The 20,896-nt window shown below is 32.2% G+C and overlaps 1 protein-coding gene across 3 annotated transcripts in view; it reads right to left on the bottom strand.

Annotated features, from left to right (window-relative positions):
• Positions 1-20,896, bottom strand: part of LOC105201231 (protein phosphatase Slingshot homolog 2) — a 138,730-nt gene that overhangs the window by 102,215 nt on the left and 15,619 nt on the right. Inside the window, exon 1 of one of the 3 annotated variants that reach the window (XM_026132857.2) lies at positions 4,034-4,551. The exons of the other annotated variants lie outside the window; for them this stretch is intronic. Coding sequence (XP_025988642.1) covers positions 4,034-4,116 — 83 coding nt within the window. The 5' untranslated portion in view covers positions 4,117-4,551. Of the gene's footprint in view, positions 1-4,033; positions 4,552-20,896 lie in introns of those variants that run through there. 3 annotated transcript variants of the gene reach the window in all.

Raw genomic sequence — 20,896 nt, 5'->3', positions numbered from 1 at the left:
GACTAAATCAATCGTTTGGATTTATGTGCTTTTTATACATTTTTATGATGTTTTCAAGAGAAAAACCTCGAGAAAAACGCAAAAACTTTTCATGCATAGGAAATCAATCATTTTTTTATATTATTTTTATAAATTTCTATTTAAAAAAAATAAAAAACATATTTTATATAAAATGTCAGCTTTTAGACATATACGTATAACTATCTCTCTCTCTCTCTCTCTCTCTTTCTCAAAGTATAATGTAATTGAAATTAATATTAATCATTTGCAATAACGTATTCCTATAAATTTTATTCCGAAAAAGACTGTTTAAATTACAACTGATAGTACGAAAAATAAAAAGCACATTATTATACACATCACAAATACAAAATTAATAGCAATTATGTCAAATAAACATCTAAATAAATTTCGTTTATAAGAAACAAATTTTATAATATAAAAGATAACAATTAAAGAAATTTACATTATTTTTTATTATTACAATTTTTATAAATAATAAAGTTCAAAAATTCTTAATCATCCTTTTGCAAAATTCAATTACTAATAAAGTACTGCTATTTTTAATATTATTTGATATTCAAAATTACATAATTATAATAAATAAAAAACTAAATACTTTCAAATATATTTATACATTTATTACTCTTTATACTCCTTTTGCTATTCATAAGTTGCATTTATCTGTTAAATAAATTTCTCGTTGCAATTTAATTTTTGTGCAGACAGGCCACTTAACTAATTTACATAATTTATATAATTATTTTTGTTTTCCGGATGTACCGACTATTCGATTGCAATTCCTCAAAAACTGAATACCTCACTGGAGATTGGCATTCTATTCGAGCTGGAGTCTGTTATGGACTGAAGATCGGTTAGGGATCCTTGTGGTTCGAAAAAAGAAACAAAGAGTACGATTCGTATGCCGGTGAAGGCTGCGTTGCCAAGTATCCCACCATCTTAAATTGGACCATCGCTAACGGTACGAGGAGTATCTCTTCTGCGTAATTTATGATCTTTCAATTAACCCTCGTTGCAGAATCGCTTTTTGCAAAGATATTTCGTGCGAAAGAAACGCGAACTATTCGAAAATAAATCAGTAAGATGAGAAAAACGAAGTCATTGTTCTGAAAAGTCATTCTTTGATTTTTGAGAGAAGATAATAAAGAAAATATCCACAGAAAGTACCTTTGACTCCATTTTAACGATATATATTACATTTTAAAGCTGAGATTTATAAGATGTATGATTTTTTCAATTGCAAAATAAGTTAAACTATTCGTAACAGACGTCGACGTCAGAAATATGTTGTTACTGTTGTTATATTTTCGAAATATGTAAGGTGTGTAATTATCGAATCAACATTATATTAAAAATATTAAAAAATTATCGATAAGTCCAATTTTTTAACATTTTAAACCAAATCCACATTTCTCACAAATAATTAAATTTAATAGTTCTATCTAGTATCTATCGTCACAAGCGAGATCGATCAATACGCAATCCTACATATGGCACATCGTGCAACAAACAGTTAATTACGTGACGTTATAACGTGACGGATATTCCAGATATTGCAACTGTGTGTATCGATAAAAACGCAAAATTTGTTGTTTTCTACGAACCGTTATTTTCTAACGGTTAGCTAAGTAATGGTCGGTCAACCAGAAAGTTCACGGTGAAAAATACAATTTAAAAAAAAAGTCGTAAATGATCCTTTTGATCTACAGTTATGCCGAAGTCTGACATCATTCGCGGCAAGTTCTCCCGTTCGTACTAAAATGAAGTAATAGTAACCGTAAATAACACTAAAAGTAATCGAATAAAACCGCATCAGGAAGGCTAGCTTAATTGAAAAGTTTTTGTACAGTACATGAAAGATTAAAATAATATATGTTGTAAGATGTAGCTAAAGCCATGCAATTAATATTCTTTTGTATTATTTACGCGATTAGATATTCACGTGCATGTTTAAGCTAACAAAATTAAGATTCGTTTTTTCTCGTCTCACATTTCGATATTTCAATGGATGTATATTAAAAACTGAGTCATTTCAAAGAGATATTCTATTTGTGTATAGGGTCATTCTTATGAAATAATTTATTGTCAAATCGATTGGACCAACACGTGTGATTATTTTTGTTGCTTGATACACATTTGCCCGCGAAGGAATTCTCCACTATAATCCGCAGTAATCATTTGAGCTTATGCCGCAAAATAAGCAATGATTTCGCTACGCTGGTGGGATTAAGGCACATTATCGATCGTCCCTTCGGATTAGATCGTTTCCAGGTTGCGGACTCCCATCGTGCAAACAATATTCATTCGATATCTGCTTTATACTTCGAAAATGATACCTGATTTACGACTCCGTTCTACCACGTAATCCGGCGTTATGTACACAAATACACGCAGTATACACAGGAAGCTCGAATCGCCATATTAAACACGACGATCGGTATGTTAGATATTATTCGTCCCTTAAACCGAAATAATCCTCTCAAATTAAAATAAATTACATATCATTTTTTTTTTAGAAAGCTACGGAAAAATGCAGCGTTTTAATCTTTACAGGAAGGGAAGCCATTAAAGTGGCGATGAAACGAAGTCATATTTTAAAGCAAGGAATGCGTTGAATTACAATAAATTTTATTGAAGGAAAAGCTGTAAAGATTTTAAAAATAAATCCCCTCCGCCCTTTGAAGATTAAAGTTCCTTTCGTAAACCGCAATAATTGTAAGCAATAATAGAACTCAATATTTCTTTTAAATCATTTTCTATTCTAAGAATTGAAAAAAAAGGAACTTCTTCGGAAAAGATTAAAATGTATGATTCTAAGATTCTCAAAAATATTTCACGTGAATACTAAGAAGTATTTTTCAAGACGAAATATTTTAAGGATGTTTTGATTCCACAATATCAACGAAGAGTTCAAAATTAAAAATCTAAAAGCTTATATTTTTTCGTAAGCAACGACAAAAAAATGTTAAATTGCGAATTTTTATTTTTTAACTAGCTGCAAAGAAAAAAAAATGAATATTAGTTTATGCAGCAAAAATGACTTATTTTGTTGCAATTTTAGGTAAATAACTTTTAAACAAATGGATCCAAATGAATCCTTGCACGAATATTTATTAGAATTTTATTAGTATACGTAAAAGATTTAATTTAATTCGTAATGCTACTTCGTCATCAAACTTGCAAATAAATACTATAAAACGATTTTATATAAGAATTAAGAGCAAATAACAAATTAAATAATATTTAAACAAATAAGAGATTTATGCTTAAATTTTACACAAGTACTCAAACATAATAATAGAACGATCTATAAAATTTAAAAATTCTTGATAATACTTTGAGGTGATTTGAGTGACGCTCACATCTTTAAACTTCATCAAAAACGATATAATTGATAACAATCGAACGTCAAGTGTGAAATTATTGAACGCCTTGCAGGCGTCGTATTTACACAACAATTATATCAATAGCGATACTGGCAGTGGTACATAAATAAACACTGACGCTGTGAAGACCGGGAGCGTCGAAGAAACGGACATTGTAACGTAAATCACGATGCGCGTTGTTAAATATTTAACGTTTCCGCGAGATCAATTTGCATAGCGCATTCGGGAAACTCGTAAAGATTCGCAAAAGGCGACAATAGACGTTGACGAGGCGATCCTTACTACGACAACGGACACTCATTCACGCATATACCCGGCATGACATTTTCTTATCATTTAGGCCGAACTGCGACGTTCGACGTACCTAATCTCGGATGAATGGTTCAATGTCCCTTTCTAAATCACGATCGTTACCGTAACGCAAGGAATCTCGATCTCGTAAACGACTTAAAACCCAGCGTTCAACCGCGATTCAAAACTCTCTCATTTTTCTCGAAACTTTTTACTCTCACAACGGGGAAGTTTCCAGGGACATTTCGTTAACCCGGATTATTGTTCACGGCGACTCGATTATCCCTTATTGTTAGCATACATGTGGCGGGACGCGCCGGAAACGAGAAAAATACCTGATGTACTGGATGTATCCGTGCCGGGCGTCCTCAAGCAGGAACCCCGCAGGGTTCCTCATCTCGATGTTCTCGAAGACCATCGAAGTCAGTTCACAGGACACTGTTCCGCGCACTACGTCGGCTGACGCGTATCTCGACGACGCTAACCCCGGCTCGCCTCCATCAATTTTCCACCGCGCGGCACACTCGTCTCTCACAGGCAACGCAACATTTAAAGCGCTGAGCGCTGATCGCTGGTCGCTCGTCGCCGCTTCACCGGCGGCGCTTCAAAACGTCGCGTATCCCCGACGAGACGACGACATCGTCGTCGTCGTCGTTCCCTCGAACGGACGCGGGCCGGCTCCACTGCTGTTCCACTTCGCGCCGGGTCCACCACGATGCGCGACACAACGAGTCACGCATCCGCGCGAGCGAAAGCGAGAGGCGTTTCGGCGCGCCGTACCGACGACGCGCGATCGACCTTCATGGATGCAGAGTCGCGAGGCAACTGGAGGCAACTGAGGCGCTGACTGCGCTGAGGCGCCGAGGCCCCGGAGCAGGCGCAGGCAGGCGCAGGCAGGCGCGAAAGGTTCCCTCTGTCGCCCTCCGACTCCGATTCGTTCCGACCACCCCACGCCGGCCGACGCCCCACCATCCCGACCTCGCGTCTCGCGTACGTACACCCGTAGCGGCTTCTCCTCGGTCGATCGAGAGAAGGCGCGCACGCCGCGATGAGCAGAGGAGTTTCTCTGTACCAAACCGGCACTGTACAGTACAGTTTTGTCGCGTACATGTCGTGTATTTATGCATGCGCGTTGTCTTTTTGCATTTAAGGATGTATAGCACATTTCTCTAAATATTTAAGAAAATGATGAAAAAAAAATTAGAAAATTATTGTTTTATATTGCACTTGATGGCAGTGGAAAAAATTTGACGGCGATTTTTTATCTGTGGATAAAAAGTTATTTCAATAAAAACTGAACGTGTACTCTAATGAAAATTAAATTAATAATAAAATAATGAAAAAATTTGAATTTTTTTATTTAAGTACTTTAAACATTCGAGATGATTTGTGTAACGTTTCATTGAAATGCACAGTTCAGTTTTTGTTTATAAGATAAACAAAATTTATTTACAAAATAACTAAACAGAAATTCGCAATAGAACTTTGTGTAAATTATCTTAAACACTTAACGTATTTACACCAAAAAATTAAGATTTTTCTTAATGTTGTAAAAAATAATTTAATTTTTTTAATAACAAATAGAGTAAATAAACTATAAAATTATATTATTAAATAAAAATATAATTTTATTCAAACAACTTTCATAGTTTATTTTAAGTGTTAATATTAAATATATTTTCACAAATTTTATTTACTTTGCAGGAACCGTACGTGCGATACGTCCTTAAAAAAATCTTCTGATGTAATCTCCTTTCAATTGCAAGAAATCTTCCTTTAAACACGGTTTATAATTGCTTTTAATTCATAATGGCGTTTCAATGATAAGAAACATAAAATTTTTTAATAATAATTACCGTGCTATACACATCGCGGTCTTTAATGATCATAGCGGCTTGTCAGTCAGCGTTTTCAATTTTTCCCTTGAGTTTTTAGAACAAAGTAATTACGGAAGACGCGAAAGAAGACCTTGGCAATTTGCCGTCATGCGTTTTGCCCTCATGAAATCATTGACCTGAACATTTCAAATATATGCGTGTTGTGTTTAAATATGTATCTACTTGCAGTATCATTACAGGAAAAAAGATGCATGTCTAAAAACTGTCATTTCTTTCATTTAACAATTATTTAACTAATTTAGAAGAACTTTAGAACAACTTTTCTTTAACAAAAATCAAAGTTAAAAATGATGAACATAGGTATGGCTTTAATGAATAAATTAAAAATATAATGTATAAATTGTAATGTTTTAAAGAGCCGCCGTAGTTAACTGTGCGTAATGTAATTTGTAATTTTATTACGCGTGATTAACTATAGCAACGCCTTAAAATTGATACATTATAATTTTGACTCATTTATTAAAGCATTATTTACGTTATTTAATGTAATTGAGGCGACTCTTTAAGGCATTAAAATTTATAAAAAATCAAAGTGTTAATTTAAAATTTTAAACATCGATATTTGTAACAAACACATCAAAGTATCACACTTAATTTGATTAACAGTTTCCTTCAGATTAAAAAGATGCAAGATTAAATAAAGTTTTCTATTCGTCTATTCGCCGCTTGATTTTCCAAAATCTTTTAACTGTCATAATTTTTGTAATTATATGTATCTCATTTCAATTGCGTGACAGAAAATTATTATAAATTTAGGAAAAGATTGTGCACATATAGATTTTGTGAAAGATTTGGTACAAAAAAATTATAAAATCTCGCTGAATAAGTCCTAATTGTTCAGTTGACATTTTATTCGATGAAAAACATGTTAATTGTTAAACAAAGAATACCTTCTGAATTGTGTATTTTTTTGGCTATAGAAGCGACGTCAATCAACGTCACGTCTATCTCAATCGTCTTCTATCCCAAATTTTGTGTGGCGCTTGCATATTATAAAGATGTTTACTTAGCAAGAGAACATCGTGTATAAACTGAATTTAATGGTGCTACGTACTCTTTAATTAGCGAGCAATCTTGTAAGTTCAGCTCGGAGTTATTACATTATGCCATCGAGTGTATTTACAGAAATGTATATGCGTGTTACACGACGTACGTAGTGTTATAGCAATTGTCCGTAACGAGAGAGCCAATTGTACAGCGCCTAAGGACATGATAGCCAGTCGCACAAACAGATCAAAAGGCAGCGAGTACATTCTAATTACGAGGCTCGAAAACAGTGACGCGTTAACTGATTTACATAACATAAGTTGCACACACAACAACATGTTATCCATTCGCCAGATTTCCAACGATCAATAGCAAGCGAAGTTATCGAGATTTCCTCTCAATTTGTAATATCCCACTTTTATTCGAACCATATAGTAAGATGTCTACCAAGCACCATTTCACTCGGTTAATAAGTTAAATGTTTCTATCTTTGTCTGAAATCAATTTTTCAAGTGTAGTCAAGCAACGACTAATGAGCGAATCAATATTTTTAACGTAAAAATACCAAAAGTTTCGTACAAGAAATATTTTCATGTGAACATAGATTTAAAAAAAAAAATTTAATATAATGCTCCTATTTTCTTACGACAAACATCTGTCATCGTTTGACCCACTGCACCAGTTACTATTGCTGCTACTTTATAAATATATTATAACTTATATATAACAAAGTAACCCAGATATACATATATTCGATTAAATTGTCGACGACTGCGCATGAATAATCAATTTTAGACAGAAAATCGAAGGGGATTAAATATTTGATGTCTCGTTTATAATAGAATTTCTCTTTTTCTGTGTGTGTGTGTGTTTTCGAAATCATAAAATAACAAATATTATTAAGAACAACTGCAATTTGTATTAAAAAAATAAAACTCGGAACAAATAACTAATAGTTTAAACATTAATTAGCTATATCCAATTTTGAGAATAATTATAAACATTTTTTAAGACGACTTATAAATAATTTTTCCCACAAACATTTATTAAAACATAAATTCCTTTATCTCAAGCATCGTTCCTCTATCTTAATAGTACGATTATAACTACCCTATTGCCAACAATGACTCATCGCGCGCCATCCTATACACTGATAGACCATTCCTTCGAGATCTCGTTACACGAATCGTTTCTCAATTTTTTCACTGTCAAAGGGAGCGCATGCGACACATTCATCATCTGCGTCAACCGGTCCGGTCTCGTATGATTAAAATCGCGGTTACATGCCCGTAGGGTAGGTGAAACTAGGTCGTGTTGTTGTATCTAAGATTACAAGATAGTGGAATAACTTCGCGATGTGTTTCGATGTTATTAATGTTTTTATTTGCAGCCGAGTATGTCGGGTATGTGATAATAGTTATTAGTCCTCCTCACGCAAAAATATTTGCGTATAAATTTGCGAGCAGAGGTATTACTAATGCGCAACGGAAGGAGCTTAAGGAACTTAAGATTTGCAAGAAATTTATCAGTATTCTTAATGCATCGAACTCTTACGTCATACATATTAATGACGTGGAAGCAGAAGGAGATTTTCTCTCGGTCCCTGTCGATAACTCTTTTCGGAACGGTCGAACTATCAGATTCTTTAATGCGTGAAAGAATAAGTCGACGACCTCTTCGAAAGCCGTATCGTTGCTATGAATATTTATGTGTTAAACGTTGATATTATACATATATCGAGAGCAATTTCGTGCCTTATTATACGTATGTTATATTAGGCAAAAATAACTAATTATTAATTTAGATAGGATGTCGCTAAATTTTATAAAAATTACCTTTTAAAAACTAACTTTTTCTTCGTGCATTCGCATTAAGAATGTATCGGATATATAGTCCCCGTAAAGTAAATAAAATTTGAAAATGTGTTAACATTAACACTTCAAATAAGCTATGTACTTATAAAAGTTGTATGAATAAGATTATATTTTTATTTAATAACATATTTTTATAGTTTACTCTATTTGTTATTAAAAATTAAATTATTTTGTTACATATTACAACATTCAAAAAAAGTTTCAATTTTTGGAAATACTTTAAGTGTTCGAGATGATTTGTACAAAGTTTTACTGTAATTGTCTGTTTAACTATTTTATAAATAAATTTTGTTTATTTTATTTTTGAATTAACTTTTGCATCGCAGTGAAGCTTTAAATAAATCATCTTGATTAAGCACAAAAATTCACATTTTTTTCATTATTTTATTACTAATTATATTTTCATTAAAGCACATCTCTACTACTCATTGAAATAACTTTTCATCCAGATAGAAAATTGGCGCCAAATTTTTTTCTACACTTTCAAATGCAATATAAAACGATCTGTCATTATTTCCTTAAAAATTTTCTTAACGTTTTGAGGAAGATCCTATACATCCTTAAATTTAAAAAATCTCAAAAAAGATATCTCATGATTTATATATCCAATTTTATAATTATTTCAAGATACATCAAATCTACATATATTTGGATAATATCCGAATTATCCGGATACAGCGACTATACGAATTTCAGTACAGCACAGTGCATTCGTGATCAACGCAACGCATGCCGATGTCACGTTATTCATACACATGTCAGCTGACATCATCAGTGCATCGACCTTTGTTGTGATTGTTATATGTATGTATATGTTTGCTCCGATTTGCCAGCTCATCCATGCAAAACGCGAGTGAATACCGTACAAACGCTAATACGTTCGCGGAGAAACCTTGCACAAGATGGAGGGGACAGTCTGGAATCCATCTGTCTCGCTGATAAACAAAGACTATTCACGACTTTCCGATAAAGGTATCATTGATTCTCGATTAAAACAGATTTGCACAGTTTACCCGCCGGAATTATCTTTCGGTAGAATTATTTATACTGAAATCTTAAATAGCTTCATTTCCGTTGGTTTCTTTTTTAGAAATATAAAACGGATATCCTACTTACGAAATCTATAAATATTAATAATATGATTACGAAAATATTTAGATAATATATAATGGAATATAGAAATCCTTAGTCTATAAAAACAAGACGAGTTAAAGATTTGTTCTTAGACGCGATCTTCTGCATCGAGAATAACATCACGACACCACAAATTAATAAATAATGTAATAAATAAATTGCAGTATTATCCACTAATTACATAAGTCTGCATAATTTTACTGTTTGAAAAACAAGATTATTTCTTATTTCATTATTAATTATATTTTTATTGGAGCACATCTCTACTTCTTAGTGAAATAACTTTTTATCCAGATAGATAATCGTCGCCAATTTTTTTCGACACTTTCAAATGCAATATAAAACAATCTGTCATTATTTCCTAATTTTCTTAATGTTTTGAAAAACATCCTATACATCCTTAAATAAGAAAATCTGGAAGAATATATCTCGAGAGTTATATACCTAATTTTATTGTGAAATTTTGTGGATAGAATCCAAATCCGTAAAAATGTTCTATTACGTCAAGTTTACGAGAAAAATGAGGTTAAAGCTTCCAGCGTTTTGCGGACATTTTTAAAACTTCGTGCTCGATAAAACGTCTTATAAACTTTGAAAAACAGAGCAAGCAAAATTCTAGATTTTTCATATTTAATCATTTCAACTCAACCGGTTATAACTCGTTTTACCCTGGTTAAATCCATTTTGCCCTATTAGTTAAATTCATTTTTAGTTGTTAGCTTCAGGGTACCGATCATGTAACTTTTTTCCTCTAGGGCGGAAATATGAAAAGTGACAAATTTCTCCATTAACTTTAATAATAAAAATTTTCCCTTTTCACGTTTCCGTTCTAAAGAAAAAGTTACATTTGATTTATTTTGTGATTAATTCATGCAGAATGTATGACCTGGTGCAATGTTGAACGTTGATGTTTTACTTTGAAGTATATATATTTTACAATAAAACAATATTTACGTTTAAGTAATCCAGGTGATATTTTATTTTTGGTAATTAATTAAACTTTGAAACATATTCATTTTATGTACATTAATAAACATTATAAAATTATCATATTTTTGTATTGAAAATATTAAATATAAATAATATAAACAAACAACTTTTTTTTTCTGTGTTTTACAATTACATTAATTTTATTTACACTTTCTTAGGCTTTAATACTACTAAATAGTAAACTAAAACCCGTTTGTAAATTTTAATATGAGGTTTTCACTTTGATTAAAACCTGTTTCAACTGAGTGAGTTTCACTAGGCAAAATTTTGCCAACCCTGTCGAAAAAGGTAAATTAATGTTTTGTACATTGACTATTAATATGAAAATATCGAATCATTTACCGCAGATGTCTTCGCATCTCAGACACGCTTTGTTCTTAGAGGTTCTTCGTATATACACTCATAGGATAAAGTACGATTGCCTATCGTAACTTGCTACCGTAGCCTACTACAAAACCATTGCACATAGCAAACATTTTAATAATGAATTTAATACATAAAACTGAAGCTCTCTTGCAACAAAATTGTTTATTTCATTTGTTTAAATAATTTTTTTTTAATAACGATTATCAAAAAACTGACTTCGTAATTTTAATATTTTTATATAAAAGATGATCTTTTATTTTCATATATCAAATCCACTAGTGAGATTTTTACTATTTGTAATGGTTTCGCTGCAACTGCATGGTACAATCGTTCCACTTGACTGTGTGACTACACTCGACCCTAAAAACAAAGCGTGCCAGAGGATTGATGCTGCGGTAAAAAATTCGATATTCTCATATTGAAATGTTCAAGCATCAATTGGAATCCTTTTCAAAATTTCTCACACATCCGATTCGTCAGTTATGAATTTTCAAAATTAATTAAAAAACCCATGAGGCATTTTAATTATATTTCTCTCATAAATTTGATGCGATAGAACATTTCTTCTTACGAATTTGGATCCGGCACATAAAAAAATATGGGAGAAAGTACACCTTTTTCCAAACAAAAAAAAAAAAAGTAAAATTTTGCAGACTTGTGTAGAATCACAATTACACGAAATAAAATTAATCGTTGAATTCCGGATGTTTTCTAATACGCGGAAATTACTTCACTTAGAAATTTTTATGCACCTCGAGATTTACTAGCATCCACATCCGCGTTGCAGAAGAAGCTGACAGTGCGTGGATAATATCGCGTTAAGACACGCGATGTGAAAATCTGCTCTGCGATACATGTCATATCACTTTTTACGTTCTCGTCAAGAGCCTAGGGAAAGATGACAAATGGGTCTAACGAACCCGCGACTCGTTTTATCTCCTGCTGGAATACTCGTCTCGGTCGAGAAAAGAGAGTCTATCTAAAAGATTGGAGAAGCACGTAATATCTCTAGCGAAAGTGTGTACGATCTTCAGAGGAACGAAAAAACAAAATCATTTATCTCTCGCGTTAAATGTGCATAAGGATCTAATATTATAACGTACACAAATCTATTTTTACACCTTTTTACAATATACACTGAGAAAAAAATTATTTGTTGACAAACTAAAATATACAGTCTAGTACGTTCGACTAAATAGGTTGATTGAACAATTATTTAGTTGCACAAAAAAAAGGTATAGTTCATTCATGTCAACCATTAATATTTTTTAAATAAAGAACTAAATCAACTCAATAGTTATTGTTGGTTGAACGTATCGAGCTAAATATTTTAAGAAATTTTTTTCAAGAAACTGTTTTTTTCAGTGTACATTATAAATTGTTGATAAAATTAAAATATATTTAATAATTAAAACGTACAACAGTCTTCGGTTTCTTTTTCAATTTAAAAATCACAAACGTTTTAATAAAAGTACAAATTGAAGTTATTTGTTAAGCTGGAGATGCAAAACGATCAAAATTAAGTTAAATAAAATTAAAAGTCTTGGATTTACTTTTCAATTTGATCCTCACGATCGCCAACAAGCAGAAAAAGTACACCTAACAAGTATATAAAAAAAAATAATAAAAATAAACAAGCTAAAAAAAGCCAGTAAAGTAATCCTTGCCTTCAGAACTGTTATTTATATTCCCGCTTCACTTCTTCTGTTTGCCGAGTGAGTAACATGAGAGAAGATGTTTATCAATGAGAACTGATGAACGCCTATCGATATCCTACGGTACGAGATAAATATCAAGCGAAAAATAGCAACAAGAAAAAAAACCGGAAAAATACAGAGGAAGGGGGTAAATCTCAAGGCTGATTACGTAAATGACACGAGAACACCATGGGAGGAGATGAGAAAGTATAATTCTGTCCAACACTTTTATTTCCCCGCCCTTGAGATTGGTGCCCTTCCCCTTTGCACTTTCCGGCCTTTTCTCGATGTTATTTTTTGCTTGGTATTTACGACGCAGCCAAGCATTTAAATCTACCATGTTTCCTTCACACAAATATACACGACGCGGATTTAAACGCAGTTTTAAATTATGTAAAATAATTGATACTGATGAAAAAAATAGATGTGTGTGTGTGTGTGTGTGTGTGTGTGTGTGTGTGTGTGTGTGTGTGTGTGTGGATGTAAAATAAAATGTAATATTTCTCGGGTTTTTTTTTTTTTTTTTTTTTTTTTTATACGACGGTATAAGTTACTGTCTAAAGTGAGTGGCTTTATCACAGAATACATAATGGAGATTTGTTTTGCTTAGTAAACATACAGTGCTTCATTGCACGCTGTTACCTCATCGTGGCTAGAGTAACAGTGCGTAATGCCGCTTATGAGCGCGCGATTAAAGCTTCCTTAGCGGGGAAAAGTGGCGGAAAGTTCAAAGGGTAGCATGCTTCGATTTTTATCTATTACCATAAAAATACCTTATGCTAACGCGCACGGGAAGTGAGATATTATTAAGACGCAAAAGCGTAAAATTCCAAAATAATAATATCGGCAGTTAATTTTAACTATAGTTAAATCTTAATTTCTATCTATATCGTCAAGGTAAAATAGAAAGTTTGTCGCGTAAAACACGTTTAAGATTAATTGCCCTCGGTAAGAAACCGAATGTTCAACACAAAACTAATCAACAAAAAAGAATGTAAAAGCATCGTGTATATACACTTGTATCATATCTCAAAATCTCCCGTTATTAATAATCACGTGTCATTTTACAATTCGCGTGTGAATAAAAAGTTTCAAGATTTCGGATTATACATAAAAAAAATAAAAATAAAGTAAAAGGTTGAAAGTAAAATCTAGTCGTCTAGTCTTACGTCAACTTCGTCTATGACCTTTACCGGTTTCCTTTCTCCGTTGCTCGAAAAATATGAAACGTGAGAAACGTAGAAACATAATGCACAACATCTCGATCAACGCACGCTTTTTTTTTACGGAGCCTCAGACCAGACATTGTGCTTACAGAAGGAAGGGGGATTAAAGTCGCGCCAGACTGACCGACGACGAGGACGCACAGTGCATGAATTATTCAAGAGCTTCAGCGAAACAGGCATTTGCGCGCGATCGCGACGATCGATGGGTCCCAAGATTCGGGGTCTCACGAGCTGTCATCTTTCAGAATCTCTTCTCGCCAAGAGAGATATCGTGTTGCACGTGGCTAAAAAAAATTTCTTTCTAAATTGCAAAAATGATGACTCTTACGAAGAACGTAATTATATGGTAAAGTTAAAAACATTTTATTCCTTCCTGATGACTTTTTCATGAGATGTATCGTTGTTGTTCGAGCTTATGTATACATATACATATACATAGTTTTTTGTTATAATTATACATATGATTGTGGTATCTTAACGCGAAGTAAATTTAAACGAGTAAAATAGAAGGAGATATCGAGATACGTAATCATCATTATTATTCTGTCTATGTTAGAGTATTAAAAGTTTAATAAAAGACATAAATTTTTATCACATTCTTTTCCGCAATTAACTTCCACAAACGTTATGTAATGAGTCATTACTAACCTTACATAATACAATCTTCCAAGTATTAAATATAATTAAAAACCACGAAGTAAAGACATGTGAACTTTCAATAAAAAGAAAATAAACTATAACTCAAATATTTGTTTACATTTAATAACAGTTATAATTTATTTTCTTTTTATAAAAATATTTGTCCAAGATGCAGAAACAATTTAATTCAGACAACGTACTTTTGAAATCGAAAAATTGAAAACATTTTATCTCCTCTTTATGACTTTTTTACGAGACGTATTTTTGTTGGTCAGCTCATGTATGTATAATAGTTTCTTTTATTATACTCGTATACGTGATTATGATATCTTAACGCGAGATAAATTTAAACGGATTAAAACAGAAGGAGATATAATGATGCGTAACTACCACAATCATCATTTATTATTCTGTCTATACCCGACATAAAAGACACAGTAATGAACGATATCTTAAAGTCGCAAACATTGAGTCACTTGTTTAAGCTTTCTTGCCTTGCTGCTCCTATTACGAAATCCCGGATGCCCATGAAAGCATGCAGAACCGATGAACAAGAATTACAACTGTGGCCCGTCACGTAATTTTAAACGATGTAAACTTTCGGATTATTACTGTAACTAATTTTTTTTTTTCATTAAAAACCATTAAAAAAGTTTAAAACAACATGATTTATTGTAACACGATTAAATTTCCGTCGTTTTCAACGTATCACGTAATTATAATTTAATATAACCAAATTAATAAATTTCAGCAAAATATATTATATATTTAATTAATTTGCGAGTAAAAATACACGAAATTAAAAACCAAGCCAAAGATAAAAATTAAGATTTAATAAACAATTTTACGGCAGCAGAGAGCACAGATAACGCGATAAATTTTGACAATGATTCATTGGCAACAGAATAACGCAAATATTTATAAAAGGATCTATACGTGACTCACTGAAAATCATCCACTCGACGATATATAGACGAACGTCCATCTTCGAGTATCGCGCAAATTGCCGATCACTCAGTTCTCTATCGTTACTATCTATATGCTGTTCTCTGAACAGATTTTCTTTCTCGTGTCGATCTGCACGCAAAGAGTGTGTGAATAAATGACCAGATGCAACGAGATGTAAATGACGGTGTACAGGAATCAAAATTATCAAAATTATTTCCTTACAACTACAAATATTTTTAAATTTAAACGTTTGTAATAAACATTTTTCTCAGAATTGTTCTTATATATTATATATTTTTAAGATTAAACAATTTTAATTTCATAGAAAAAATCTAAAGTAAAACTTTCTTTAGAAAACAAAATATTTAAAAGTATCTTAAAAACAATCGTTGTTTAACTTGCTAAAATATTATAGTTTTAATCGAAACAATAATATCTCGATATAGACAGCAACTATTTCTTTTAATTCAATTTTTAGTACACATAGAATACCCATTTTATATTCTTAGATTTTTTCAAATATCGTTTAAATCTATCAATAATAAAATAAATTTTGTTTCCTATAAATATAAAGTATACTGAAATTTTCAAACAGATATGATCGCCTTGTCACAAATATAATTTATCATTTTCTCCGGAGTATTTTCGCGTGAGACTTTTTACGAACTTCGGTCAAGAACAATTGGTCGATGCATGTCGTAAGACAGAAACCAATTAGCAAGTTTCGGAGCGTGATCCAATCTCAAATTGCACAAGACCGCATTGTTCGCGCTCGCCCGAAATGCTTGACTGAAATATAGTTCAGGGTTATGTGTCGCATACAAAACTCTTGAAAAGCACAGTAAATCAGTAAGTAATATAAACAACAATGATTAGAGCAAAAATATGTACGTAATGCAATAACAATAAAGTATTTATTGGAGCTGTTAAATGCTAATGACTTGAAAAATTATCAAACTTCATCAAAATGGCATTCATAACTAAAAATAAAAAAAATGTTATAGCTTAAACTGAAATAGATAAAACAATAGTTTTCGAATAATAAAAAAATGTATATATATTAATTTTCAAATTGTTCAAGAACTAATATTAATTTAATACTTAAAAATCAATTAACTGACAAGAATTGTTTTTATAAACCAAATCCCCTTCTTAGCTGTAAAAATTGCTGAAACGAGTAGTGTATTCTATTCGTATAAAATATCGCAATGTTATGTTTTAAATAAGAAATTTAATATATAAAGATTTTATTTATATAAGGCAATAATAAAATATAATAAAAAAACCAATTAAATTAAATCAGTTACTTAAAAGTGGAAGTTTTTACTTTTATATTTCTGAATTGCTCTGTTATTTTAAATTTCACAATTAATAAATGTTTCAAACAATTAAATTTACCTTTATCTTTCGAACATTAGAAATTAGTTAGAAGGAAAATTCCTGTCGCATAGGATCACTCACACAATTCGCAAAATAATAACGCTAATAACAATATCAAATTGGTTTCGAAAGCTATCGTAATATCATCAATACCGGAGAAAGTACGCAGTTAAAAACGGAATAAGAAATACAGACGGGAAATAACGTGTATTATTTTCCGTATTTATTTCTCTCGCACGAAAAAACTATCAGAACTCACAAAACTATAATGAGTAGCACGTATGCGGCATTATCCGCGTTAGCGAGAGAAAATACGTGTATATCCGGCTATTATCCTCACGAGTCTCGTGACTCTTTGTTAGTGAAATTTACGAACGACCAGGAATCCCGTTCAAGGTAGACCGCCTTGGTCCGCTTCGGGCCCCGGCGAGCGGGTCGTCAGAGATTCTTACGAGCCCCAGCTTCTCTCCGCTCGAAGTGATATTTAAAGTGCATACAAACGTCTTAAAACGCGACGATCGCCAGAGCGTTAACTCACTTTTTAGCAATTTGACCGTTAACGTGTGTTAACAAGCGTGCAACTCGATAAACGTTATATTGCATTATAACTGCGCGAGGTATATTGAAACCGCAAACACTACTGCGTAATTGGAGATAATCCCTTAAAGGCAACGAGGTATTGCAATCGCCGCGACTGTGTAATAATTGCACGATTGTACACGTCCGTTCGATGACGAGCGCCATCAGGTGACGCAGAAAATTAGGGGCATCAATCCGCTCGAGAGATCGTAGGCTGACGGTAAACACCGGACGTCCCTTTCTTTTTCTTATGATGAGCGATCGAAGTTTTCCTCGTGGCGAAGGCGAGGAGGCGTGCAGAAAATTATGGAGATTTGCCGGACGTAGATAGAGCAACGTCCACCCCGTGACGGATACTAATGAGTTTGCGGTCGGGTTCTAAATCTATGGTAGGTCACACGGAACGTGAAAGTACATCGTAAACCGTGCTGTTGTGTTGTCGTCGAGACATCGCGAAACAAACTGCATTCGGGTGAAGATATATTTCACGGCTATCCCAATTTATGTGAAAATCCAAAACACGCGCGTGATGCGTCCTAGTTATTTGTCCTAGGCTGGAATTTATTGCTACGTTACTTTAAAATCGCTTTAAAATATCAAATTCACATTTAAGTATTAATTGCCGAGATAAAGTTATTTAAATTGCATGGATCCAAAGTTTTTAATAACATTGGAGAAAAGATATATTCCCAATCACTGAGAATATTATAAAAGAATCAATTGGATGGCTTTACATAAAAGTAAATCTCATTCTCTCTATTGTACAAATAAAATTATCATATAGTATATTAAATTTCTTATTTAAAATACAACATTGCGATGTCTTTTATACTTGTTAATAAAAACTGAATTTACAAATTTTACGGGGTAATTATTTATTTTAAGTCATGTTAATAGATGACTGGTAAAGACAAAATATTATAAAAATTACACATAGTCCTAAATAAAACATCAGTAAAGCATCTTAGCAGTAATAGTTTAAAAAAAACTATTAATTAAAAGCATCAATTTTTTTCTTTTCGCGACTAAATTTTAAGAACGTGTCATATCACAAAATATTACCAAAAATATGAAAATTTCATAAATTGTTCTACCGTTACGTTTAAGTATCTGTGTAAAATTTAAGTACAATTTTCTTACTGGTTTAAACGCTTCATTTTTTGTTTACTTTTGATTCTCACATAACATCGCGTTTTGTAATATTTGTTTGATAAGAAGATAGCATTACGAATTAAATAAACATTATAGACCCTTGAGTTGATTTTGATTATAAATCAAAATTTTTACATATATTAATAAAACTTTAATAAACACTCGTGCAAAAATTCATTTAGATCTTCTTTCTCGTTTAAAAGTTATTTACTTAAGTTATTTACTGCAGCATAATATAGAGTTATTGTCGCTGCAAAAATTATTATAAACCAAATTTTTCATTGTTTTCTTTTTTTTCTAATTTTAGGGCCAAAATTCGGACATTCGCGACCAAAATTTTTTGCCGTTGATAAAAACAAATAAACTTAAGAAACATAAGTAAACATTCAATTTCCTCATTTCGGTACTTTTTAGCTCGTATTATTATAGCCAAAACATTTATCAAATCTTGTAATAAACAAATAAAATGGTGCTAAATCCACTCATGCAATTCAAGTCATCGTATTTCAGTTCCAAAGTAAGCGTCGTCCGTGATTGAAGATCACGATTAACGATAATTGCTATTGGCTATGTAGTACCTACTAAGCGCTTCTGCTTCTTAAGGCGAAGAGGGCTGAACTTAATTGCAATTATAAATCTAGATCAGTACCACGATGTCAGTTTAATTACTTTGGCACTGTTTACGTTTCTGTAATTGATACGTTTGCGCATTTTGTTTGCCGAAGATAATGACTTTAACGGAACACCTTGATGAATGTTTCCGATGTAACATTTACTAGAGTAACTTAGATTAGATAAATAGATGATTTACTACTCGACAAACGAAAATGTAACAATTATTAATAAATGTTTTGTAGAATGTTTCGTTTTAATAATTAAACTAATCGTACATATCAAAATTTATATTTAAATAACATGCTGACACTTTTACCATAAACCTCATGTATGTACATGTAAAATACACGTACACATTATGAAGTTACTAAACTTCGTTGTTCCAGCGAATTATGTACAAATATGCATTAATATTTAATGAACAAATGCAATAACAGATCCGTACGATAAACAAACGGTTAGACAACGAAAAATTTTAAGTTTTCATTACGGATGAATATTTAATGGCTTTGTTACATCGCGCGGGTCAACATTCCTCCCTGGTAGAACAGCATCGCACGACTTGGCGTTCGTAGCCTGAACTTTAGCCGAACTAAAGGTCGTGTATCGGATACGTGCCCTGCTGAAATGCCTTGCGAATAATCTAGCCAAAAATAGCGAGCGACCATCAGTTCTGCCAGGAGCAAGAATTGAGAGTATTGTATTACGACATTGATTGCCTGCAAATCGACTTTTCCATATAGAGATAGAATAAGCGGAGAGCACCTATCAATCGTCGTGGTATATCGCCATAACCAACAGTAACTTTATCTAAAACTGAAAGCTATCGTCAGCACTCGACAGCACGGAATATCAGTCGATAAAAGATATTATCTCAACAATAATGAAATTTGCAGCAAATGCCGCATTTTACATACGATCAAGATTGACTGTATCACAATTTGTTCTTATAGACTTTTTTTGGGTAAATTTTTTGGTAAACTTATACCCAATTTTTTTCTTAACAAAATTGTTAAAGATCACCATCTATCGCGATTCTATTTCAACACAATCAGACTTCAAGTGAAAATCATTGTATTAAAGTGAGATTCGCAATCACAGTTAATCGTACAATATGATTTCCTTGTCTATATACTTCCGTGAGAATAGATTTATCCGCTTATTTTCGATCTATTGAAATTGAAGCTATTAAAAATCACAATTTTTATCGAAGAAACTTTCCCTTTAATTGTTCAAACAATCGACCATTGTAACTTGATCCATTTATCCTGAAATGATCTGTGCATATTACAATTGATTTCAACAGATTTGTTGGTACATTTAAAATGTTTTTCTTAACAGAATTGTTAAGTAAGATCACTGTCTATCGCAATTCTCCATACTTCAACATTATGTACAAAGAATTGAAATTCAAGCTTTAAGTAAAAATTGTATTAAAGTGAGATTCACATTTACAGTCAACCGTACAATAGTTTTTTTGTCTATATACACTTCTGTGAGAATAGAGAGACTTATCCGTTTATTTTCGATCTACTGAAATTGAAGCTATTGAAAATCACAATTTTTATCGAAGAAACTTTCCCTTTAATTGTTCAAACAATCTACCGTTGTAATCCACTTATCCTGAAATAATCTGTAGAGAAATTACTTCTGTCCCTTCCGTTTGTTCTGTTATTCATTTATGTGAAAAATCGAATTCACGACGATTTCGAG

This window comes from Solenopsis invicta, chromosome 1 (assembly GCF_016802725.1).
Source record: "Solenopsis invicta isolate M01_SB chromosome 1, UNIL_Sinv_3.0, whole genome shotgun sequence".
Taxonomy (NCBI): Eukaryota; Metazoa; Arthropoda; class Insecta; order Hymenoptera; family Formicidae; genus Solenopsis; species Solenopsis invicta.
The sequence above is the reverse complement of the archived record's forward strand: the minus strand, read 5'-3'. Positions and strand labels throughout refer to the sequence as shown.